The 26038-nt window shown below is 54.8% G+C and overlaps 2 protein-coding genes across 2 annotated transcripts in view; one reads left to right on the top strand and one right to left on the bottom strand.

Annotated features, from left to right (window-relative positions):
- Window positions 1-4812: 4812 nt before the first annotated feature.
- LOC309685613 (zinc finger protein 541-like) lies at window positions 4813-24299 on the top strand (the record flags this gene model as incomplete). The annotated part of the gene is given in 6 exon segments (XM_082501351.1): window positions 4813-4834; window positions 4837-4870; window positions 5492-5627; window positions 6111-6179; window positions 6394-6454; window positions 24289-24299. Coding segments are annotated over 6 exon segments (333 nt in total).
- Window positions 24300-24370: 71 nt separating this feature from the next.
- The window catches only part of LOC309685612 (electroneutral sodium bicarbonate exchanger 1-like), a gene marked incomplete at both ends in the record, with an annotated part of 119791 nt that continues 118123 nt past the window's right edge, over window positions 24371-26038 (bottom strand). The window contains 4 exons of the mRNA XM_082501350.1: window positions 24371-24458; window positions 24970-25067; window positions 25480-25614; window positions 25715-25888. Of these exons, the coding sequence (XP_082357476.1) occupies window positions 24371-24458; window positions 24970-25067; window positions 25480-25614; window positions 25715-25888 (495 nt within the window). The remainder of the gene's footprint in view (window positions 24459-24969; window positions 25068-25479; window positions 25615-25714; window positions 25889-26038) is intronic.

Genomic DNA, 26038 nt, shown 5'->3' with positions numbered 1-26038 from the left:
GCCTCCTGCATGGCTGGGAGCAGTGTTTCCCTCAGGGAGAGCCCCCAAATCCATCCCCAGGGTGGTCCCACAGCCGCCTGTGTGGCCAGGAACAGCGTTTCCCCCATGGATGGAGCCCTCTCCTTCCCCCTACCCCACTCCTGGGCAGCCTTTTCCTCCCTCCCACCTTCTCCCCACAGCTCTTCCAGGGCTGGGAAAACACTCCTGCCCTTTCTCTTCCTGCGGGTTTTGAGAAGAAGAGCCCCCCGTCTGCCCAGCCCACACGTGGGGTGTGGGCAGCTCCACGCCTTGTGTTTGAAGCGGGAATTGGGATATTTCATTTTTCTTCTGCGATCAGGCATGGTTGTGAAAGGGCCAGTTGTAGTGGTTAGGCTTTGGTGGGTGAGTAACAGCAAATCTTATTGAACTTTTCCTTTTTTTCAGATTTTGTGTAGGGGGCTCGTTGTCCTCACGCCCGCGAGTTCTGCTCCAGGTCAAGTGAAGCCCCATGGAACTGGCCCTAAGGGCGGCGGCGGCCATGGACCAGCGCCCCTTTGGCGTCGAGAACGTGGTTTATTTTGAGGTGAATCTCCCTGTTTTTCTTGAGAAGCGGGGGGCTGGTTTGTAGTGAGGCTTAAAACCCCGGGTTGTTGCTAAGTGTGGGGCTGATTTCAACCTCAGGGGCTGCGACTCCGTCCTCAGGGGCTCCGACTCACAGCCCTGGCAGCACCGTCAGCGCGCTGGGCTCAGCGTTCTCTTGTATTTTGAAGGGTTTCTTACGGATCGGCAGCAGCCGGGGATATTTAGCAGCTGTGTATTGGTGGTGGAATCCGTGTGGTGAAAAGATCTTTGGGGTAAAGAGGTGAATAGGTGGTTTGTTTTTTTTTCACCTCGAGAATGTTTCTTGTTGCCTTGTACCTGTAAAAAGATGTTCAAATCGTTAAGGTGTTCAAATCGTTTCATAAAATTACCCCCTAGACAGGAATATGTTTTGTGGTTGGTTTGAGGTTTTTTTATGAGTCCTTTCAGCCTGCTCTCCAGGTGGAAATGGGCAATGCAAAGGCATTACAATGATAGATTTGCTAAATATGTTGCCAAGGTCTATATTAGTGGCTTTCCCTGAAGCGGGGAAAAGACGTCCTGTTTAATTCTTGTTTGCATTTCAAATTCTCTGTGAAATGGATTAAGCAGAGAGGGCTTCTTTTTGTGGGTCTGCCCTTGGGAGGAGAACGCCTTTAGGAAAAGGCTTTTCTGGAGGGGACGGAGAACTTAATTGCTGATGTCTCTAAAAGCGCGCCCTGTTTGGGTGCTTTGAATTTTCCAGTGTGGGAAAAGCCGCAGAAGTGTGTATTTCTGTCCAGCTGCGGAGAAATGGGTAATACTGAGCCCTACAATAGCTTGGTTGTTTTTTTTCCCCTGTGTGATGACTGGTGTGGAGGGAGTTTGTACCAAAGAGTCAACTTCTGATTGTGGGCAGCCCCTGTTTTAGGAACTGTTGCGCAGATTGCTTATCGATGCAACTGCTGCCGCGACTCCCGCACTCCCTGCTGCTGTCAAGCTTTTATTACTTGTTCTGAAAAGCTCTCGAAATACGTGCTGAGCTGCGCGGCTCCCCCGAGCCAGGTGGCCACGGCCACTGCCTCCTCGGCTCCTGTTGGCCATGGCTGACTATTTTCAGCAGGATTCGAGTATGTCTACGTGCTCCTCCTTCCCTTTTAGCCATCTGTTATTTGAGTTTGGGACTCGGAGGCCTTACTGTCTTCCTGCACTCTGTTTTTTATCACTGTTGACAGTTCTGGATTCACCAATAACAGTACTCAGCGCTTACATCTGGAACTCCCTGAAAACAATGAACTCATTAGTCCAGGGCCAAAGGTTTAGAAATAAATTGAACAAGGTCAAGCCTTGGGATCTTTAGTAACGTGATTCGGAGCCTCTCACCTGGCTTCTTGGTGGAGCTGGCACAGAGGTCGGTGATAATCCAAAACTGCAGAGCGAGCTGGGTGCCCGTGGAAGGGGAACCGCGCTCTCAAGTGGAAATACTTGGGGTCTCGTTGCCTGTGGGAGGGAAAGGGACGTCAAGAGTCAACCTAAAGGAACTTCTCACCTTCAGAGGTTGCGCTCTGGAGGTGACGGTTAATTGAGGGGAGTCGTGGAAGTGTGCCTTACTGAGCAACATGCTGCTGCTGGCCCGAGACTAAATGTCTCCAAAGTTTGGGGTTGGTTTAAGTGCTTTTTGGTTATTAGCTGGATGTCACTCTTACAAGCACCTCTTGCCCTGTCTGGAGGGGTTTGCTGCTGCCTCCTGCATTGGGCCGAGGGGACCGGCAGCCCTCAGGACAGGGACTTTCTCAGGCGCGGAGGTTAAACCCGGTGCGTGCTGCTTAAAAACTGCTCTGGGTGTTAGTGCGGCGGTCACGGTGAGAAACGTGTTGGCTTAGGGGAGCCCGAGATTTGCATTCCTCTTAAGTGCGGGGGATTTTGGGGAGCCTGGGTGGTACAATCCCCTTCCTGCTCCCAGATTCCTGTCACTGACCCGTCAGCGGGGTGTTAGCAGAGCTGATGCCCGCAGCGGCTGAGGGTCGGCATGATCCCGGCATCGCCGGAGCTCTGAAGCCAAGGAATGGGAGCGTCGCCCATTTCCATCACAGCTTGTGCACGCACGTGTGTTACACGGAGTGTTTCTTAATGCCTGCGAAGCTTTACGAGATTGGTTAATGAGTGTTGCTTTGCTGTGCAAGTGCAAAGTGTTATTTTCATGGAGAAACCAGCTCAGGTGTTCCGTTTATTTTTCTTTTTTTAAAGGCAGAATGCCTATTTTAAAGCTTTCCTTGCAGGCAGAATAACATCTGCTTTTGAGGATTGTTTCTTTCCCTGCAGGGTGGGAAAATCTACAGCCTCGCTAAGGCCGCAGAGGAAGAAAACTTGTCAGTTTCCTGGAGCAAACTGCAGTTTGGAGAGGGGGGTGTTTTGCCAGAGCGCCTTTTAGCACCTCGTCGGGCACATTTCTTTTCCCTGGGGGCTGAGGTTTAACACGGCCTTTTCATTTGCCTAGCTCTTGGTTGTATGAATTAATGGGTGTTTCAATGGGAACCACAAGACCTAATTTCTCAGTCGCCATCTTAAAAATTGTGCAGGGACGGAAGTGGGACAGGGAGGTGACCGGAGTGAAACGCTGAAGGCTGTTAAGGCTGGAATAAGGAATGGCGGGGCTTGTTCTGGTCACACACTATGACAATAAAAGGCCACGAGTTCCTCGTGGAGGTAAAGAACCGACAATCTGGGAGGGCGTTCAGGGATTTGCCTCATCGAAGGGTTTCCAGGGGAATATGGGGGTCACTCTCCATCTCATTCCTGGTGAGCTGCCTGCCTGTTAAGACCATTATTACTTTATAATCACGGAGGGAGGCCCTGAATTCAGGTTTGGGAAGCCATTAGCTAATTTTGTGGTTAATGCTTTTTTTTTTTTTTCAGAGTGAGTCTGTGAATCGGTTCTCTGTGCTGAAGGTGAGACACGTCCTTCCCTCTGCTTTGGCAATGGCCGCTTTCCTTGGGCACAGGGACCACACAGCCCTCTGCACGTTTCTCGGTAAGTAAATTGTGGCTGTGCCGCCTTCCTGCCCGGCCTGGGGAGCTTGTCCTTTACTGAGTGAGAAAGCAAGTTTTTCCCTGGAAGAAATAAAGAGATTTAAAAATCTCTATCCTTCTGTGCAGCAGTGCCGTCCCAATGCGGCCTCGGGAGAGGCACCTTTCCTCCAGCGCTGGAACCATGGCAGGGAAGGGACCTGCTATATCGTTAGGTGGACGAATTTCATCGTTCTTTGGCAACAAACGAATGTGGTGACAATGGTGACCTGGTCCAGCCAGCCTTGGTGATCAGTCCGCTCCTCCCTTTCCCTGTGGGAAGGCTCCGAGGATCTCCTGGGCTGTAGGAAAGGGGAGGCAGTAAGGATGCTGTGCTGGGGAGCTTTGACTGCCTTTGCTGTCTTCCAGATGGAGAGATGGATCCGCAGCACTTGGGAGCTCACCTTCCCCAAACGCTGAGTTTGCCATTTGTTATCCACAAACGACGTGTTTTTCCGTGCAGGAAATGGATTTTTCAGAAATTCCAGCGTGTTATGGAAAGAAAACGCTCCTGGAGTTTTTAATGCAGGTCATTCTTTTTTGGTGTAGCGGTTAAAACGTGATGTCTGTAACTTTGAAATGAATATTTGTATGCATCTGTCAACGGGTACAATTCACATAGCCGCTCACAGGAGAAGGGATCTTAACCGCATTTCTGATTTTAGGCTGTATCGTGATAATGCCGGGGATTGATGTCGCGCTGGAGATTTTTCTCCAGTTTCCACCTTTTGCCACTAAATGAGCGGCAGAGATTTCCCAGCTAGACAGGCAGTGAGCTCTACGCAGGAATGTGAGCGCGGATCCAACGTTGACGGTAATTAAATTACGTTGTTCAGAGGTTCCTCCTTTTAATGAAAGTCTGGAAAAGTGAAAAAGGAGGTGCCTTTCTCCTTTGGGATTGCTGTTGTGGCAGAGGGGATGGAAACAACCCACGGGGGTTTTGCTCCGCTCCTGGCTTTGGCTTGGAAAAAGCCCTGAACGGTTTGATCCCTGTGGGGCCAACTCTGAGCAGGGTGAGGGGCAGCTGTGCCAGGAGATCCGGAGGGTCCATCTCCACAGCTTCCGTGTCCAGTGAGCAGTTTCCCCGAAAGGAGGGAAATTCTGGGAGAATGGGGAGCGGTGTGTGATGATGAGGGCGGCGAGGAAGGCTAAAGGATGATCTCAACGATTTTAACTTGTGCTGTTTTTTCTATACATCTTTTGGGCAGAATGGATGGGGACTTTGGGTTTAGCCGAAGAAGGATAACCCTAAAATCAGCGTTGGGCCGTGAGCTCCGGCCCAGCGGTCAGAATAACCGCAAACCCTGGGGAAAGGGGGCTGAGGAGCGGGTGCACGGTTGGTTCGGCACCGGGGCTCTGCCAGTCCTTGCTGTTGCTGTTGACCTGCTCCCCATGGCTTGGCCAGTTCTCCCACTGCCCCGCAGCGCTGCAGAGGGTAACAGAGGGGTTATTTTGGCTGGAGTATACCCCCGTGCTTGCCAGAAATGGCCAGTGCTAGCCCAGGCTGGGCTTGCCACTCAGGCTGACCTCATGATGCCGGTTGCCGGCCTCCCGCGTTCTACACAACATTCCAACGGTGGTCTTGGCCCACCGTCACAGCTCTTCTGCTGCTGGCTGTCGGTCTCAGAGTGAACCTCGCCAGTTTGCTCAGCGTTTGAGGAAGGAAGCGGCAATTTTCTTGCCCGATGGGGCGCAAAAGGGCTCACGTGGTGGAACGGTAATGCTGTTGGTGGCGAGAAGGGGCTGTGGGAGTTGTTAGAGGGCAGTTGGTGACGCTGTGCTGGGAAATAACTGCCGTACCTGACACGTCCCCTCCTTCGAAGCGGGTGCGTGCTATCGTGCTGTTCCCAGCTCTCCTTCCTCACCTCCTCTGCCTTAACAATTTCAGACACGTCAACGTCGGCAGTGAATTTCAGGCCGAGATCCCAGACCTCCAGGACAGATCCCGGTTGGAGGAGGAGGAGGAGGGAGCGTCGCTAGTGTGGAAGCCCTGGGGAGACATCGCAACGAACCCGGAAACACAGGACAGAGGTTTCTCTTAACGCTTTTCTTCCCAGGTCCCCCCCGAGATACTAAGGGTCGAAAACTGCACGTTTTCACAGCAGCTGTTTGTCCGTTGGGACCCTCTCCCTCTTTTCCTTGACAGCATTCGTGGCTGGTAGCACCCGAGGGTGGCTCAGATCTGGTGGGACAGTGAACAGATAACAACCGGTGGTGCTCTGAGTCGCGTCCTCTGGGAGAGACGGTCAGGGGCGTTTGTAGCTGTCCCACGTCAGCTGCAGCGACCTCGGGAGAGGGGAGATCTGTCTCTGGAGCTACCGGTCCCAAAGCTGCTCTGAAGGGAGAGAGAGCGATACCGGATAACCTGCCTTTTTTTCGGTGCCTTTTCTGGGTCTCCAGTCTGTCTGCTCTGTTTGCCCTCTGCCTTGTATCGCACTTTTTCTCCTTTCTTGACGAAAACTGACTTTCTGTTGGTTTTTGTTGCATTTCTAGTGACAAATCTGCTCAACTTTGCCTGCTCCAATGTCATGCCGGGGGGAAGAGCCAACCTGGAGCACGCCTTGCACTGCCTGCATGAAGCTCTGGTAAGAAGCAGCTCTTTTCGAATTCCTACTGGACTAGGAAATATTCTCATCAACTGCCGTGGGTGGAGGTGACCCCGACACGCTGTTGCTGAGCGTCGACTGAGTACCATCTTCCCACAGTGGGCTGAAGAGTTGATCTTTTGGCCCCTGCTGAGGGGGAATCTAAGTCTTGTTCTCTGAACTCCCGCAGGAGGGTCTGGAGATGTTGCAGTCTGGGGCACCCCAGCGACCTGAATCCCATCCCCTGGCTGATTATCATTACGCAGGTAAAGTGGAAGCAGAGCTTGTTGCTTCTCCGGGAATGCGAGCGGGTACTGCCGTTCCCTTTGTTCTGATTGAAAGAAGTGATTTTTAGAAACGTGCGAGCAGCGGTTCGTGTTCTTTGGGGCAGGGAAGTAGTCTTTTTAATCTGTTCTGGGGGCCTTTTGGCACGGGGAATGCCTCGTCCCTGTGTTCTAGCCTGCTGCTGTCCCTTGCGGTGACACCCCACGCCGCCCAACGCTCCTCCTTTCCCTCGCGCCCCGGCTTTACTGCGTGCAGGGCTTGCTCTGCTGGCAGCCATAACTGCTCGTGCTAACAAACTGCCTGCAGTGTTGGCTAATTGCTTTCCGAAGGAGGAGACATGTGGACGCGTGATGAATACATCGTGCGCGTTTCCGTGAGGTTGCAAGGGGTCTAATCGTTTGCACGTGGCTGTTTCTTCCCAGGCTCAGACACTTGGACGCCCCTGGAGGAGCAGTTGTTTAAAGAGGCTTTTTATGTGCATAAGAAGAATTTCCACCTGATCCAGAAGAAGGTAAAGCCGTTAGACCGAGGCGGGTCACGTGTTGGTAGCGTGGAGGGGAGTTTTAACCCAGAAAAGTCGTCTTTTGAATGGTGCATTGTAATCCTGTCCTTGGGATGCCGCTTCATTCCAAAAAGATACCGGTACAAGACATAATTGGCTCTAATGTCTACCGAATTTGCCCGAATATCAACCGAATATTTAATCTCTCCAGTACAAAATACAGGAAATACTAGAAGAATACTGACACGTTCCGCTGACCATCGGCACAAAACGTACAGTTCTGCCCTCCCAAGGCTTCTTTACGGCCCTTTCAGAAGAAGGGGGCTCATTTTCGGCCTGATCTCACCCGTGCGTTGCGCTGTGGGAACCGCAGACACAGGGGAGGACAAACAGCGCTGGATAGATCCGTCCTGGGTCTGTGCCTTCATTGTTTTCCTGTGGTATTTCCCTCATCGATCGCTTCTGGTTTTCTCCCGACAGATTCAGACGAAGACCGTGGCCCAGTGCGTGGAATATTACTACACCTGGAAAAAACACGTCAGGTTTGGCGCCACCCGACCAGGATGGACAGCCAAAAGGCTGCAGCGAGGCACGGATGAGGTGGAGGAGGCTGAAGAGAAGGTAGGAAAACTGCCGGGGGTGGGTGCGAGATGCCGCTCCTCCATGAACCCTTCGTCCCAGGCTCTGGGAAACGATCCACTTCGTGTTAAACCTGCTGATGATGATTTTTGGGGATGTTTCGTAACGTCCCAGTGCTCCGTCAAAGGAACTGTTGGTGACCCACCTCTGCGCGGGTGTTGCCAAAACCTTCCTTGCCAGGAAATGGGACTTTGGCTCACAGAAACACATATTATTTAGGTTTTTTTTTGGTGGTAGACACCGGGTAACCATGTCCCTTCAGTGCTCAGTAATTCTACGTTTTAAACCCATTTTACAGACTTTTGTGGAGGAAAGTGCTGTTCCGCTGAGGACGGTAGAAATAATACGGTTTTTCTTTCACCATCTGTCTTTGCACCCCATCCTCCCCGTCGAGTTTCAGCATTTTTTGGGCTGTTTTAGTGTTCGGAGGAGCTCACCGGGGCAGGCTGGGGCTGATAGAATGCGTTCCACCCAGCACACAAATAAACCCCTCAGTGTCTGGGCCGTTTGGGGATGTTTCCAGCCAGTTTTTCGCTTTAGCTGTCCCCCTTGCTGAGGAGAAGGAGAAATGAGCACAAGCTGTCTGCTTTGCAGGCTGGTTGCAGCCCGAAGAAGAGGCGCCGGCTCGGGCCCAATGAAAAGCTCACCAAGAAGCAGAAGAGCAGCGAAAAGACGCCCCGTGGCACAGGCAGTCCCTCCCGCCATTCCGGGGACGCTCCGTGCGGGGCTGGAGGCGCAGGCGATGTGGCTGGGTTTCCCTGCGGGCAGTGTGGAAGGTGAGCCGCTCGTTTTTTCTTCTCAAAACCCGCTGCTTTGGGCTCAAACCAATGGAGACTCGGCATTTCCATCCTCTTCCCATCTCCTCCGCACTCGGGGCTCCTCCGTCTCCCGCTGACTGCAGCCACAAGGGTCTCTCTCTCTCTCTCTCCCTTTGAAGGCCCTTTCCTCCCGTTACAGGCCTGGGGCGGTTCATCTCCTCGGGCGAGAATCCCAGCGTTTCTCGTTTTTTTTGGCTGAGAAAAAGGTTCCACTGAAGTTCCTTCTTGCGGTTTGCGGCCCGAGGGCTCCCGCGCTACAGTCGCTTGTGCCACGCAGAGCCACTTGAGTTTCAGTCTGACCCGATTTTAAGCCGTCTCGCCGTTACTTCTCTTATTTTAATCCCTAATGATCTGCCGTGTTTAACCACCGAGGTCCCACCCACCCGGGGGTACCGGCACAAGCTGTATGGCACCACGCAGCAAAACAGACCAGAAGCTCACAAAAGTAGAAATAATGAAATGTCATCTAATGATTATTTTTTTTAAAAAAAAAAAAGGAATTCAAAATCCCTGTTTGTTTTCTCCCTTCCAGGGTGTTTGGGACAGTCAACGGGAGGAATGCGCACGTGAAATACCATCGCCTGCAGGAGGATCGGAAGGCCCCAGAGGAGTCTTTAAAGGGCGGCGAAGCCGGCAGAAGCCCAGAGGGTGACCGCCTCTAGTTGGCAACTGGGCAACTGCCGGTTCAGCCCGGCAACCAGGTCCCTTTCATGCTCTGGGAAAACCCACCCACCATCTCTCGCCTCCGGCAGCACCTGAGCTCTGCGGAGGGTCCACCACCACGAGGTCGCCCCCACTCACGAAAGACCCACAAGATGAGAATGGCAGAGAAAGAGTTATCATATTTAATAGTGTTTCCCCCTTAGGTAATAGTCCCGTGTAGGTTTTAGGTCTTAGCTAGCCATCCTTTAGGTCTTAGTTTTAGGCTTTAGTGTTCTTCTGATAGGAGTGAGGTTTGTTGTTCTGGTACGAGTCAGGATGTTTATCTTGTTATAGGAGTAAGTGGGGGGGGTTATGTGTTGTTGTCCTTAATTTATTACATTGGGTTGTTGAACGTTCCAGTCCTGGGGCTGCTCTTGCTGGGTTTGTGCTGTAAATAACTGAAGCCGTCAAAACCCGTTCCACACGGTTGGTGGTGCAAAGTGAAGGAGAACCTGGGTCCGCGCCGCGTGGTGCTGTTCCCTGGTTGGTTTTCCCACTGGAAAGCACTGTGGCACCACCGTGGCAGAGCCAGCAGCAGGATTGGGGTGGGTGAAGGCGTTGGATGGCCGCGAAGCCTCTCGGTTATCCGCCAGAGTCGGCGTTGGCCTTTCGTGCTGCACTGTAGCGCCCATCGGTGTTTGATTGCACAAATAATGCGGCTTTCGGCAGTGAAAATGGCAGTTGGATTAGTCCAGGGAATGACATTGGAGTTTTCCCTGACCGGATGGCTGCAAAGGTTTTTGTCATCATAGTGAGTTTTGTTCGAATGTCTTAAGAGTCTCGCTATCAAGCAATTATCTCAATCTTATGTATTAGTGATACGGGATAGAAAATGAGGCTCATCCAAGTACAGAAAGACTTGGATAAGTCTCAAAGGGGGGAATTGTAGTAAAATGGACATCAACTAGGAAAATTAAATGTCATTGAAGCAACAAAGGAAACCTGCTGCTGCTCAAGTCCTCTCTACTGCCCCAACGCCATTTCTTGACCTCATCTTCACATAGAGAAATAGTTACTGGACACGATTTATCTATGGTTCAGTTAAGGAACTACCCAGCAGGCGATGGAGCACTGTTGAGAAGCAGGGGGTTCCTGTCGAGAGAGCCATGAACTGTAGGCCTGGTCAGCAAACCCCGAAAACCACTCGGAAGTGCCAAGATGAGAGGAAAAGCAGGTAAAAGGGAGTTCCGGCAGGGGGAGATGGTGACCACCCACTCATTGACCACCTCCCCAAACGGTACCACCTACTCAAAAGAAGGAAAAAAAAGACAGAGTCTGCGCACTCCTTTACATGGGAAGCAAAGAAATCTCGACCAGTCATTAGAGGGAATGACAGGGAATATGTATTAATTGTTCGAATATGTAATAATCAATGAATGAAAGTGGAGATTTTTGGAACTAAGGTGTGAGCACTCCTGTTTTGGGACAAGCAGCCCATTTCTGCGCATTAATGGCATAAACTTAGAAATACCTCTGCTCTGTGTGTGTGACAAAACGGGAAAAAGGGCTTGACTGAGAGGTTCAAATTAACAATTTCTTTGGACTTCTCTCACAGGTCCACTACGTCACTATTGCAAGTTCTGTGTGTGCGATGGCGATTACACTATTGCGGTTTAGAAGCAATTAGCGGGATCCACTATTGCGAGCTACAAATGCCCCCGACAAGTAGCAACGCAAACCACAAGGGCGCTAGATATTAATGCCTTAGAAGAGTGCACCAGTCACAAACTCAATCGCATGCCCTATACCGTACGGATGTTTCTTAGTCACTTACCCTCTCTCTCTCAGGTGAGGTCGCTCCATCCCGGGGAAGTTACCCTGTACAGCGTCCTGGATGGGGGGGACGGATCTCCTAGGGGCCAGCTGTATCCTTGGAGGATTCCCCATTTGTCTCCCCAGACCCTGCGGTTTATATTTCCTGACTCGGTGAGGGTGCAGGATTATGCCCGAGTGGATTACACTGTCTGGGATATTTCCCTCTGGTGGTGCCATAGCGAAGTCTCTGTTGCCAGTTTGTGATGTCCGGCGCTCAACGTCACGGGAAGAGTGGTGGGATGGGACTCGGGGCATTTTGATTGTTAAGGGCCATTTGGTTTTGGTTGTTCTGCGCCATCTTGAGATAAGCCCGGGCTGAGCTGTTTTGCAGCTCCCCCCAAGTTCTCTCTGCACAGCCAAGGCACGGCGGGGATGGAGCTGAGTGGGATGGCAGCTCCCTGCCTCTCACCTCTGGTGCTCTGAAACCGGCTTGGCTGGCTGCTCCCACACAGGGAGGCGTGTGCATCACGAAGCCCGCATTAAAGCGGGGTGGGGGCAGTTGGTTAGCAAAGCCAAAGTGGTTATTAATGGTGGTTAATGGCACACTAATTACGCCCGTGTAATGCGGAAGCTCAGATGCCCCCTAACCACCCCCCCCCCGCCCCGGTGCTTCTCTAGCCAGGCGAGCGCTGGGCGTCCCCCCCGCAGGAGAGGAGCGCAGCTCCGGGGTGGGTGGAAGGGCATCACCCTCTTGTGGTTCGCTCCAGGTAAACGAACTGCAAAACTTAACCAGCGCGGCAGTCATTGTGCCACGAGACCAAACCCCAGACGAGAACGAGGAGGTCATCGTTAAAATCATTGGGCATTTCTTTGCCAGTCAGGTACGGTTTGGCCGTGGTGTTACCCGATATTCCCCGGCCGCTTTCATCCACCGAGGAAAGGTGTGGGGCTTGCTGAGCCCAGCAGCACCCGAGCGACCTGCTGCTCTTCTTTTGGGTGGTCTCTGTGCCCCCAAGAGGCACTGAAGGTGTTTCGGTAGCTTCCCCCCGGCTGTGCAAGTGCTGAAATTGAAGATTGGCTCGATTGATCTAAAAATGTGTGTTCTGGAGGCCGTGCAGAGCACCGCCCAGGGTGTGAATGGACTCCTCTGTGCAGGCAAAGCCACCCGCATCCCACCTGGGTGTATCTTCCATAACTGCACAGCGCAAGATGAGGGAAATGCTCCAGCAGGTGAAGCAGCAGGAGCAGAAACACACTCCGGGAGCCCCGGCCTCGCAGCACAGCAAGGGAGGCTCCCGCCGTGCCGCCCAGCACCACCCGATGACTGTAACCCCGCCGCCAGACATCCCCCCCCCTCCCCCACCCCCAGCAGGTCAGGGGAGCAAACCAAAGACCCCCCCAAACACACAGCCCCCCATTCCCCGCGGCGCTGCGAGGATGCACAGCCGAGGGGTACGGGGAGGGCTCTCTCCATCCCACAGCCTCCCCCTTCCTCCTCCCTCGCCTCCCGACGCTCTCCCTTTCGTTGGACTAACGTGGGCAGGTTTGGGTACCTCAGCACCTCGCGCTTGTGTCTCCCTTTTAGAGATTTTGTGTGCCTTGGAAACCTGAGAGTTGGAGGGTTTTTTTTATTAATTTTCTAATAAAAAAAGAAACGAGTTGGACAAAACGATGGGAATAGGCAGCACTCTGGTCATTCTCTCCGGGGCGTTGTGGAGGAAGGCTGCCAGTCTTCCTCCCAGTGTACTTTTCCCCGTTGGCTCCAGACTGCTGCTGGGGCTGAGCTCTGAGCCGCCAGAGCGGTTCTCAGCAGACGGTCACTCGGCGCAGACAATGAGGCCCTGAATAGCCCTTCCTGTGCTCTTGATGGCTCCGGACGGCTCTGCTCCTCTGCTGCTTCTAAGGTGGGGCTGCCCCAGTGCCCTCCCTCAGGAGCCTTTTGTCTGTGCAGGTCTCACTTGTGACAGGGGGTGGGGGTGTTGCCAAACTAACTGCTGTGTTGCGATGTGTGAGTGGGTGTTCCTGCCCGTGTCAGTGCCAGAGCTCTTCCGTAGGCTCCTTCTGCCAGCGGAGAGCCAGGGGCCGCTCCTTCAGGAGAGAGCTTGTTTAAAGAGAGGAAAAAAAAAAAAGGGGGGGGGCGGAATTGTGGGAAAAGAAAAAAGGGGAAAAAGAGAAAAAAAGGGGAAAAAAGTGAAAAAAGGAGAAAAGTGAAAACGGGGGAAAAGGTGGAAACAGAGAAAAAAGGGGGGGGGGAAGCAAAAAAAAAGGGAAAAAGCAAAAAGGGGAAAAAGAGAAAAAAGGAGGGGGAAGCAAAAAACAAAAGGGAGAAAGAAGAAAACCCCACATATTAAAAAAGAAAGGTAGAAAGGAAAAAAAAAAAACCAAACAAACCAAGGATGGAAAGTGGGAACAGCCGCCGGGCAGGAGGAGGGACAGGAGCCGGGGGAGGGGGGAGGGGGGGGGAGGTGGCGGTGCCAGCGCCGGCCCCGGGGGCTGCGACACCACGTTTTTGTCTTCTACTGCAAAGCGTTCTGTGAAAAACAACCAACCAAATCCCACCCACCGACAACATCAAAACCCAAAGAGAAATCTCTCCAGCTCACAGGAGCCTGAGCTCGCTCTCCGTTGCTCTCTTTCCAGTGTCTCGGGGGGGGTCACGGCCGAGCTGAGATTGGGGGTGGTGGTGGTGGGAGTTTGCCCCATGGCTGTGATGGGGGGAGAAGGGGTGGGTGGGGAGTGGGGGATGTGGTGTGGGGTTTTTTTGGGGTGGTGGTTTTTTGCCAGGCGCAGCTTTACCCAGTGGCTCGGGGAGGTGTTGGCATCAGGAAGCCTGTGCTAAAGCGGGGTGGGGGCCTCACCGCAGTTGGTTAGCAGAGCCAAAGTGGTTACTAATGGTTACTAACGGCACAGTAATTAGGCCCGTGTAATGGGGAAGCTCAGATGCCCCCTAACCACTCCCCCCCGGTGCTTCTCTAGCCAGGCGAGCGCTGGGCGTCCCCCCCGCAGGAGAGGAGCGCACCTCCGGGGTGGGTGGAAGGGCGTCACCCAACGGGGAGAGGACCAAGATGGGGCTTGGGTGTCCCTTGGGGTGGCCGGGTGGCGGGGTAGGGCTGCTGTGGGCTGCCACGATGAGGGACACCCCCACGCCTTTCTCCATGGCTCCCAGAGCTGTGCTCCCTCCCTCCCTCCCTCCCACCCATCCAGTGCCACCGGAGAGGTGGTGTCCCCCCTCCCGGGGCGGGCAGGGGCTGTGCCACCCCATCTAACACCTCAACACACCAAAGCACCTCACTGGGGGAGGGACTCTGCGCCTGGTAGCCCCGTGCGCCCCAGCACTGTAAGGATGGGGCTGAGTCCCCACCACTGCTACCCTGTGCAAACCAAAGACCCCTCCCAAAAACACCCCCCCTCCCCCATTCCCTGCGGCACTGCGAGGATGCACCACCGAAGGGTACGGGGAGGGCTCTCTCCAACCCACAGCCTCCCCATTCCTCCTCCCTCGCCTCCCGACGCTATCCCTTTTGTTAGACTAACACAGGCAGAGAGAAAGAGAGGTTTTATTATTCTTTTTTTTCTTTTAATTTTTTATTTGATATTTCCTAAAAGCCACCGGTTTTTCATCCCAGGCATGGCCAGAGGAGCTCGCCCAGCGTTGGGGGGGGAGGTTGGGCTGCAGCACACAGCACAGCAGCTCATCAGTTTTTACAATCAATGTAACGATAACGAAACTAGCGGCTATTTTTAAGTTTTGCAAGGATTTTAATTCTTTATTTATTTCATTTCAGAGGGGGCAGGGGCAGGAGGGGGATCTTTGTTTTTTTAGCAAAAGCCGGCTTTTCTAGAGGTTAAAAGAAAGGCCGTCCTCGGCTGTAAATGCTCCCCTCCAGCGTCCTGGATGGGGGGGGACGGATCTCCGAGGGGCCAGCTGTATCCTTGGAGGATTCCCCATTTGTCTCCCCAGACCCCGCGGTTTATATTTCCTGACTCGGTGAGGGTGCAGGATTATGCCCGAGTGGATTACACTGTCTGGGATATTTCCCTCTGGTGGTGCCATAGCAAAGTCTCTGTTGCCAATTTGTGATGTCCAGCGCTCAACATCACGGGAAGAGTGGTGGGATGGGACTCGGGGCATTTTGATTGTTAAGGGCCATTTGGTTTTGGTTGTTCTGTGCCATCTGGAGATAAGCCTGGGCTGAGCTGTTTTGCAGCTCCCCCCAAGTTCTCTCTGCACAGCCAAGGCACGGCGGGGATGGAGCTGAGTGGGATGGCAGCTCCCTGCCTCTCACCTCTGGTGCTCTGAAACCGGCTTGGCTGGCTGCTCCCACACAGTGTGTTACTGGCTTGCCCAGCAGGTAAAGAACCCAGATTTGGGACGCCACTAAGGTGTCCGTTAGGGATCCTGGGCGGCCCTTATGTGGTCCTGGGGGGGGAATCTTGCAGGCCAGAGGGAGTCTGGGGCAGTTTTTCAAGGATCTGGGGGTCCCCTCTGGTGCCTCTGGGGAGGGTTTTGTGGCTGGAGAGGGCTGAGCTGGTTTCAAGAGGTGCTTCCTCCCTTTCTCCAGCCCACCCAGCTCCCCCGACACCACCACCCCCCAGGTTGGTGGGTGCCAGCAGTGCCAGCCTGTCCCACTGGGTCGGGCACTGAGGGGGGCACAGCCCCAGCCACGGGATGGGAGGAGGAACCACAGCACCAGGGATAGAGACCAACATTTTATTTCTTTAACATTTCCCATGGGGGGCACCCCAGGGTTGCGCGGCTGCACCGCAGCTGGTGCCAGGAGGGAGTCCAACATCCCCCCCACAGCTCACCTGGCTCCGCTCGTGATGCTTTTGATGGGGCTCAGCGCGGTCTCTTCTGTGCTACGGACCAAGCGGCTCCAGGTAGGCGACTGCTGCACCGCACTGTGCCGCAGCGTGGGGTGGGGTGGGGGGCTGCGGCGCGGGGCTGGGAGCTGCTCCCGTCTCACCCAGCTCCCGGGGTCCTGCAGAGGGACTGGAAGAAGCCAAAGCAAGGGACGACGGACGCGAGAGCCCGCCCAGAGGAGCAGAGCAGTGAGTGGCCCTGGCACCGAGCACCATGCAAACAGCCCACACCCCACGGCAGCCCTGAGCCGGGGCTGTGCCGGGGGCTGCCGGCCGCTCACTCCGTCCCCTCCCTCAGCAGCTTCTCAGCTAGCGGATGAAGGATGGGAGGCTCAAGTCGACACAGGAGAAGCAGGGAGTGTGGGGGAGACCCCCAGATCCTGCCCCAGACCCTCAGCCCGTGCCCTGCCTGCGCTGGGCAGCCCTGCCCGCCTGCTGAGGAGGGGGTGCTGCCCGCGGGCCCCGACGGAGGAGACGGGGTGCAGCGGGTCTCTTCTCTCTCCTCCTCTGCAGGGCAACCGAGGAGGGAGCACCGGGCCCCACAGGACCCACTGGGCTCCCTGCCAACCATATACCATCTGAGCAGTGATGCCTCTCTCTACCCCCTAACCCCCCCAAGCCCCCACGTCCCCCTGCCTTCCTCTGCCGCCTATAGGTCCTATCAGTGGGGACAGCTCCTTCTGGTCCAGGGAACCCCCCAGGATCCTGGGCCCCCCAAGGGCTACCGCAAGAGCCCCTGCAGCCTGTGCTCGCTGGCCAACTCGGAGGACTGCAGCAGCCTGTTGAGGAGCAGCTCCTCTTCCCAGAGCTCCCTCTACCACTTCCTGGAGCCCTGGCCCAGTGCAGCAACAGAGCCAGTGGTGCTCACACACTCAGGACACCCCCGCTCTCCCATGGCTGCTGGTGGGGCAGTGGGGAAACTGGGGCTGGTCCTCGGCCAGGAGCCTCCACAGGAGCTGCCAGCAGGGACCGAGAAAGAGCGGGTTCCCAGGCAGGGAACGGAACTGAGCGTGGAAGCATACACTGTGGAGCTCTGAGCTGCTGCGTGGTGCCAGGTCTATCCAACGTCAGGCAGTATGTTCCCAGGAGACATCACCGCTGACAACTCTTCCGAGGAAGTGGGGCCGTTTCTGTAGTCGTAGCCTGCCTGGAGAAACAGCCCCACGGAGCCAATAGTCTGCTGAGCAGCAAGGGAGCAGAGTCGCTGACTCTCAACCAAGGTCTGAAGTACAGCAACCCACTCTATTGCCTTCCCCCTTCGCCTGCTGCCTCCCACAGTCTACAAGAAAAGAACCAGGGAGCTCCAAAGGAGGGGACCCCTCCCCCACTCCCCCAAATCTGCCCAACACCCCCAAAGCTCCCCAAAGACACGGGACTCCTCCCACACACCTCCACTCCCCACACCGACAACCCTCCCCCTCCCCCAACGCTCCAAAAAGCAGCAGTCCTTAGGGCAGACTCCTTAAGCTGACTCCACAGCTACGGCTCCCCGTCGGCTCCGGGGGAGATAAGGGGGCCCCGGGGGGTCTCCGTGGGCTTTGAGGGGGTCCCAGGGCTGCCCACGGGCTCCCAGCAATGCCCATGCCCACCACCCGCTTCAGGGGGCCCAGCGCTGACACCCCCCGACCCATCTCGGGGGTACCTGGGGGGACTCGGCCGTGGGCTGGAGGCGGGCGAAGGGGGCACGGCCGGGCTGACCTGCCGGGGGGGGCTGAGAGCGGAGCCCAGAGCGGAGCCAAGCGCCCGGACAGGCCGGCCCCGGGCACCCTGCGCTGCGGCCGGGGCTGCCGCCACCTGCGGGGAGCGAGCGGGGGGTGAGGGGACGGCAGCGGGGGACGGGGGAGCCTGAATCGGCCCTGTTTCCCCCGGGGACCCCCACTCGGCTCTACCCCCCCCAAACAGGCCCAGACCGCCCCCCGCGCCCCCCAGCCCGGTCCCGCCACCCCACAACCCCTCGAACTGGCCCCGGAGACCTCCGCACCGCTCCTGCCGCCGCCGCCGCCCCACCCCCACCCCGCTCCCGCCCCCCTCGGCCCCGGTCCCCCCGTCTCTCCCGGTACCAAACGCCGCAGCTCCCGACCACCGCCGCACACCGGAAACGTTCTCCTTCGCGTCCGCCCACACGCGCATGCGCCATGGGGCAGATCCGGGCCACGCCCCCCAACGTCGCCGCGGCAACGGCGGACGAGAGGGGCGGGGCCGCGCCGAGGAGAACGAGGCCCCCTCAGCCCCGCACCACCGCTTCTTTCCGCCCCGGGCACTGCGAGGCCGAAAACAGCGCAGCCCTCCCCCAAATGCGCCGGGACCCCCCTAAACCAGCCCTATCCTCCGCAAAATGAGCCGGGACTCCCTGAAATCAGCTCAGCCCTCACCAAAATGAGCCCCACATCTGCCTGCAGAGCTCCGCCAGCCCTCCCGACGGACATCACGGGGATGGGGGGAAAGAAAACAACCAGAAAGGTACTGAAAACAACGTGGAGACGGTGCTTAGAGATCCTTCTGAGAGGCAAAACTCGGCCTTTATCCTCATTTTTGAACACGGGGTTCCGCAGTGCTTCGCGGGCAGTGGTTATCCAGGGGCATCAGCTATCCCGGGAAGCGAACGTTCCCATCCCGTGTGGCAAAAGTCCACTCGCATGAATAACTTAGACAAAACCAGCCCACAAAAGGACAAGAGGCACCTTTGGTCACCCTTTGCTTGAAGCTTCGCTAAAACTGTATCCGCAGATTGGCCCTGTCCTGCAGTTTCTTTCCCAGAGTTTTGCCCCAAACCCACGCTTCTAGCCCCGGTCCCCAAGCCCTCCCTCGGGGCCCACCGCCTTTCCCCAGCCCAGCCTGTCCTTAAAGCTTTTCTTTCCACACACAGCCCTTTCCACTCACCTCCCCCCGGGGCCTCCTCTCTCACAGACACCTCACAGCCCTGCAAACCTCCGCTCCTTCACCTCTCCCGCTCACGAAAATCTATTCCCCCCTCACAAACACCCATTCCCCTCACTCCCCCCTCACACACTCACTCCCACACCCCCAACCATTCCCCCCACCATTCTCCCCTCCCCCCTCGACCCACCTCTTCTCTTCTTCTCCTTTTTTCTTCTCCTACCCCTCTCTCTGCCCGTGGGCAGCCCTGGGACCCCTTTAAAGCCCACGGAGACCCCCGGGGCCCCCTTATCTCCCCCAGAGCCCACGGGGAGCCGTAGCTGTGGAGTCAGCTTAAGGAGTCTGCCCTAAGGACTGCTGCTTTTTGTAGCGTTGGGGGAGGGGGAGGGTTGGCGGTGTGGGGAGTGGAGATGTGTGGGTCCCTTCTGCCAAAGTGCAGTGAGAACCACGTTCACTGAACCCCCATTCTACATGGACAGGGTCAGTTGGATGTATAGGACCAAGTTGTTGGAATAACCTCAGCTCTTTTATTAGCAATTCCAAGGCATTGGTATGTTGGTCAGTCCATTCCCAGGATTTTCCCTTCCTGAGCAAATCATCAAGGGGCGAGCAATGATGGAAAAGCCAGGGGTGTGTTTACGCCAACAGCTTAAAGTTCCTAGAACTTGCTGTAACTCCTTCACACTGGGTGGATTCTGCCCCTGTTCTGTTTTTTTTAGGGTATCTTGAGGGACCGAAGCAGCTCCTTTAATCCACCAGAGCCCCAGGAATTGCACTTCCTGCGCCGGTCCTTGACACTTGGTGGGGAACGGCCCCAGTTTCAGATCTGACCTTGGGGGATGAAACCAGGCTTGGGTCTAGTGGGAGGTGTCCCTGCCCATGGTGGGGGGGTGGAACTCCATGATCTTCAAGGTCCCTTCCAGCCCAAACGGTTCCGTGAGTCTATGATGGTGTCTGTCCAGCTGATGAGCTCCCACCCGAGTTTCACTCGGCGAAAAGCAGCAGCCGGTGCTTGGGTACCCAAAGGCTTCTTTTACATTTTTCCTCTTCTTTGTTTCTTAACTTTTTCAACTCAAACCAAAGGTGTTGGAAAGGGCGGCCCCGTGGGCAGAGAAATCATTCCTCCCTGCGAGATGGGCTGTGGCACCACGGGGCCATCTCACCTGAAAGGAGGAAACCCACAGGTCACTCCTTTGGTCCAAAGAGTGGAAAAAAATAGAAAAGAGAACCACCACCACCACCACCCCCCACCCCCCACCCTCCCCCACCCCCCCACCCCCAACCACCAAATCAGCCCCTCGCTGAAGGCGTAAGGTGGGAAATAGTGCAACAACTGTATTTTTTGCAACAGCCCCACTTAAAAAATGCTGTAATGATTCATAATGACCCATCCGACTAAAACCAGGAGTAGCAGTGACCTACCCGTCAGCTTTTAGCATCCTGCTAACCAGCTTAAAGGCACCGGTGAGGAGAAGAGTTTAGCCACAACCAGCTCGAAGGAGGAAAAGAGGATCTTGCTTTTAGGGGAACGGCTGTCTTTGCAGAAGGTAAGTGCCCCCGCGGCTCGACCGCCCCTTCAAACCTCGATTTCTCTGGCTGTTTTCTCTGTAACTGCTCCCACAGCACCACGGATCCTGCAGCTTTCCCTGAATCATAATAAAACCTTCCCTAAATCCGGCAGCAGGTTTCTGACGTCTCCAACGCCTCCGAGCATCCCACAGGGATCCCGCACGCCGCTGGTCCCCCGGGATTTCCAGGCTCTGACCCCTGGCTTGGCTCAGGTGCCCTCTTTTTTCACTCAATTCCTCAAATTTTAGGTAAAAGGGCACTGGGGATGCGCCTGCCTGACCCCACAGACCTGTGACAGAGGGGGGTTTGAAAGAAATGAATAAAAAAAATACTATATGAAAGATAACTAGAATCTCTTTGGATTTAATGTAATGCTAATTAACTGTATTGCAGATGGGCAAAAATATACCCCCAAGAATGTAGGGAGGAAGAAATGCTCAATTTCTGTTGTGCGCCGACCCCTCCCTCCCCCCCAGTCCCTTTCTGAGCTCCCTGAGCACCCCACGGTCTGGCAGAGGGGACACGTGTGACACTGCTGTCCCCTCCCTCCTGCAACACAGAGCTCATCGCAATTACTTGCACAGAAAAACAACCACAATTAAAAAAAAAAATATAAAAACCCAAATTAAAGAAACCCACAAAATTTAAACCCCCCAAATTTAATAACCCAAATTAAAAAAAAAAAACAACAAAATTTAAAAAACAAAACACAGTTAAGTCATTCAATTTTTCAAACCCCCAAACCCACTAATTTCAGCCCTTTCCCCAGTCAGCTGGTTCCCCACCCCCACGCAAATGGGCTTTCCCCCAAAAATCAGTGCTGCCCACTCCCCCATCCCCTCCAGCCCCCCCCAAAAAAGCTCCACACCCCCCTCTGCCTCCTCCCCGCCCTCCCAAAGACACGGCAGCAGCGCAGTGAGACAAACAAGAGGTTTATTCCATTCTTTTTCCCATAACGTTCAATGGGCAACAAGAGAAAAAGGGCCGACAGTCCCGGCTCCGGTGGGGGGAACCCCTCAGTCCACAGTGACGCTCCACCGATGGGACCCACGCGACGGCGACAGGGATTTGTGTCATTTGTGTTCCACAGAATGAACCCAAAATAAATTAAAAAAACCCAATGAAACAAAAAAACTAAAACCAAACACAAAACCACACAAAGATTCAAAGTTATAACTAACACAGATTTGCTTGGGGGATTCCCCCCCCCCCGTTTTATTTACAACACGGAGCGTTTCCAAACTAGATCATCTCTTACAATAAAATAAATATATTTCAGCATCTGCGCAAGAAAAAGAATTGCTGCATTTCTACATGTAGTGCACTGGGGGGGGTAAAATAATAACCCCACCCTTTTATATTACCTTTTTACATTACACCCCCCACCCCCTGCTTAAGGATCTCTATTAAGCGCATCATTTTAGGAAACTTCTTTCGAGGGGCCCCCGGGGGTGTGAGGAGCTGTTTGAAGGCACCGAAGCGCACTGCAGCCCCCGTCCCGCCTCGCTGGGAAGGGGCTTTGCTGCCAACTAAAGCATTGCGGGTCACTGCAGGGATATCTCTTTTGATTCCTAAAGCGACTCCAGCAGCAGCTTTGAGAGGGATTCCTCCTCCCGCCTCCTCCCCGTAAAATTCTCCTCTGCACAGGGAAATATTAAATCCTCCCAAAATACAGAGCCGGCCGTGGGATCACGGAGCACGAAGGGGGGACAGGCGCAGCACTGTGTCCCACAGTCAGCCCGGGGGGTTACAGCCGCCTTTTAGGTGGCTCACAGTCACGTTGTTAACCAAGGCCTCAGCTTTCATTTAATTCAAAATAAATACATAAATATATAAATAAATAAAAAGTCTCACCTTGTAAGCAGCAAAAACCCCCGAGCTTCGAATGCAGAAGAGGGCCACGCCGGGGAAATCTGCTTTGTTTTTTAAGTAAGGACTTTTGGAGGCAGCCGCCATGGTTTTGTGGCCCCTGGGGAGGGGGGAGATGCAGAGCCGGACTCAGCCCGCTCTGCCCCAAAACCGGTCGCGTTTTCCCTCCAGGGTGATTTTCTTCCTTTCTGTCTCTGCCGGAGTGATGCCCGGCACGTGCCGAAAACAATCCCAGGCTCTGGCCCCGGTCCCGGCCAGGAGGGAGTGAAGCTCAGCCCCACTCCCTCCTTTTCCAGGGAGGAAAACAAAATGGAAAAAAAAAACCCAAATTATCCTATATTAGAAGTGTATAATTCCATTTTAGAAGTGTATAATTCCATTTTAAGGGCAGGGCAGCAATAGGGCTAGTACCACAGCCCCACAGCCACTGTGGGTCACCAGCGTAACGATTAAGTTAAAGTTTCTTTTGGGAAGGGGGGAGAGACGGGGACTCTCCTGCTCTGGGACCTTTCCCCTCCGGGGAGGCAGAGCCGGAGCAGCGAGCACGGTCCTGCCCGGAGGGCAGCATGGAGGGGACGTGCATGGCCATCCCTGAGGAACAGCAGCAAGGAAACCCCGGTGCTGCACCTTTCCCTTCCTCCGAGCCTTTTTCTTTTCCTCTTTTTAAGGGCTCAACCAGTTTCTTCCCCCTCCGACCGTCACCGTGGGGCACTGGCACCAGCCGCTTTGCAAAACCCCATCCCGTAAAAGCCGCCTGATTTTGGCCCTGTTTGGGGATGCGCCGCTTCCATCCTTACAGAGCAAACTGATAGATGATTTGTTTTTCTCCCCCCTCCCCATTTAGCAAGAAGCACCAACGTGCCGTTGTCATTTTGGGTCGGTTTGCTGCAGAAAAAGGCTCCCACAGGGGACGGGATAAGCCGATGGCAGGAGGGTCCCTGCACCCATCCCACCGCTGCTGGTGGAGGGCAGCAAGGGGACCTTTTCTTCGGGGTTGTCCTCTCCTCCCGGGCTCCGCGGCCCCACGCCGCAGCCCAACGACCCCACCGAGATGGGAAGAGAGCACAAGAACCATCTCTGCTCAACAGCTTCTTCCTGCAAAGGGGCAGGAAAAAGGAGGAGGAAAAGGCACCTTCCCACTTGCCTCCGGGCTCATCCCACCCTGCGAGAGGCTTTGTGAGGAGAGGGGAGGAGGAAAAAACACCACAGCGAGAGAGCCAGGGAGGGAAAAGGAAGGAAAGCGGAGGGACAGCGGAGGGGCAGCCCGGGGACACAGAGCCCCAGGTCTCGCCTGGCCGCTCCCGCCACCACCCGGCGGATTGGAGGGGTTTGATCTGAAGCGCTGCCTTATATTAATTTAACAGCCGGGGGAGGAGAAGGCGCCATTTCTGCCTTTTGCAGCTTCCAGGCTGACGGCAGAGCCGAAACAAGAAAAATAATTATCATAAAAACAAACAAACAAACCAACAAACAAAAATTCCAAAAACACTCCAGTGTAAAACTGGAGCGCAGGGAGCAAATGCTTTTCCTTCGCCTCGGCCCAACCGCTCAGGCGCTCCGCGCTGCCCCGCCACGGAGGGCATCCCTCTCCTGCCAGGGAGAGACAGAAGGGCGAACTGAAGGCAGGACCCCAAACCAGACCCGAGAACCTGGTCGCGATGAAGAAGAAAGTGGAGAAAGCGTCACATACAACAGAAACATTCAGAGTTTATTTTTGGGGAACAAAAGAAAGATAAATAGAAAAGGAGTGAGATATTAAAAAAATAGCACCGAACGATGAAGCGGCAGCAGTCCCTCTACTGCTACAAAATGGCAACAACCCACACACGAACACACGGAGGCGGAACACCACCGAACTCCCACTGACTGTCATGTGCACCTCAGTTTGCTGCTCTGGAGAGAGGGAATGCCTGAAGCACACCAAGGACAGCTGAAACCATCGCCGTGGCTTAAAGGGGAATCCGCCAACTGGAAAACAAAATAAAAGCGGTTTCTGCCCATGTCTGCATGGGCACATCCCCGAGTCACGTTCTCACGCCTCTCCTTCAAAGTCAAGATTCCTACACATGAAAACTGGAGTTGGGGGGATGGAGGAGAGAGAAAAGGAGGGAGAGCGTCATCAGTGGGGCTGCTGCCCCACTCGTGGGACCGTGCCGGCAGAGAGGAGCTGGTTCGTGTGCCGCAGCCCTCGCCGCTTGCTCGACATTGCCGGCAAAAAAAGAAAAGCCGTAGGCATGTGCCACAGCTTGCAAAGGAGCACGGCCACGTTCCCACGCGATCCTTTACCTCTTTTCTCCCCAGATTCAGACTGTTTCCATGCTCATAGTGAGAGCCTTCCACACGGGTGTTTTTGATATCTCTTCCGAGATATTAATCTCCGAAGGATCAGTCCTGCAATAAATATTTGAGACAGCAATCCGTGACTGCGGGAACTGATGCCACCCAGCGCATCAGCACCAGCAAGAGGAACGGGGGGGGAGGAGAACCAAAGCTGCGCATAAGCACAGCGGGTTGGGCGGGAGGAGGAGGTTTGGAAGGCGAGCCGGAGAGCCGCAGAGCCACAGCTCTGTGCAAAGGCTCTGCACAGAATCCCAGACTGGTCAGGGCTGGAAGGGCCCTCTGGAGCTCACCCAGTCCCACCCCCGCCAGAGCAGGGGCACCTACAGCAGTGGCACAGGACACCTCCAGGCGGGTTTGGAATGGCTCCCAAGTGGGAGACTCCCCCACCTCTCTGCGCAGCCTGTGCCAGCGCTCTGCCGCCCGCCCTGCCCATAAATTTGCTCTTCCCGCCAAGCTGAGTGCATGGCGCTGGGATGCTCAGCAAAGATAAACGTGGAGAAAATTCTGCCAACCCCCTTCAGGCTAATCATGCCGGGGGTCCTGCTGCTTGGTGGGGCTTTACCTGTCGCTGCTTGGCTTTGGGATATCCGCGCTGCTGGTCTTGCCCAGCTGCAGCCAAACGGAGTTTGCAGCAGCAGCTTCCATCATCTCCTGGGACTCCTGACATAAAAAGGGACAAATCAAAGTTCTCTGTCTATGATCGAAGTGGAGATAAACTGAACACCCAGCAAAACCCACATGCTGCCCTCTCCTTCTGACCTTCTGTTAGCGCAGCCGGGGAAGGACCTTTCACTCCAAACATTTTGGGAGGGGGTTAAAACCACCCTTATGAGCAAATCTTTCCATCATAATTATAATGTTTATTATAAATGGCACCTTTAAAAATTGTACCGCTATTCAAGTGTTAAGCTCACTGCTAATTTAAAAAGTTATGATGCGGGATCCAGGCTGTCAGGATCTATTTCTATTGAGTTCGGATCTTCCCCCAACATTTCAAGAGAAGCTGTGACGGAAAGAGGCAATCTCAGAGCCCGAGGGAGACACCCACCCCCGAGCACTCAGCAAGCATCACCTCTTCTTCTTTGGCTTCATTTTTGGCATCGGCCAACTTCTTCCTGCTTTCTGGCATAAGGTCATCCAAAAAGCTGAGCTCCCGCTTTGAGAAGCAGAAGTCCATCACTTTCCGGACAAACACGAGAGCCAAAACCTTCACAAAATAAGAAGGAAGAGGGGGTGAGGTCTGAGATGATGTTACATCTCACTCCGACGCTGCAAATGTCCCACTGCTGAGCGGCACCGGCTCTTACCATCATGGGAAAGATGATGGCAGCACGGGACACCTTGATGGCCCAGAGCAGGACGAGGCAGATGAGCTGGATCATGGTGAAGAAATGCACTTTCCGCAAGGGAACGTGCCGCAGGTAGATGAAATCCGGCTGGTGTTTTGCCGGCATCCAAAAGAGCTTCAAGCGGTCGAAGAACTGCAAAATAAAAGCGGAAAAGTTACCCCTTGGGGCTGCGGAAAGTTTCCGGCCCTGTTGGCACGTGGAATGAGTTTTCAGGATCTCGCGTGCAGTGAGAAATCCTGGATCCCATTTTGTTCCTCCCGGGAGCAGCACCCGTTTTCCCTT

The sequence above is a fragment of the Vanellus vanellus genome, assembly GCF_965231255.1.
Source record: "Vanellus vanellus genome assembly, contig: HAP1_SCAFFOLD_39, whole genome shotgun sequence".
In the NCBI taxonomy this organism is placed as follows: Eukaryota; Metazoa; Chordata; class Aves; order Charadriiformes; family Charadriidae; genus Vanellus; species Vanellus vanellus.
The sequence above is the reverse complement of the archived record's forward strand: the minus strand, read 5'-3'. Positions and strand labels throughout refer to the sequence as shown.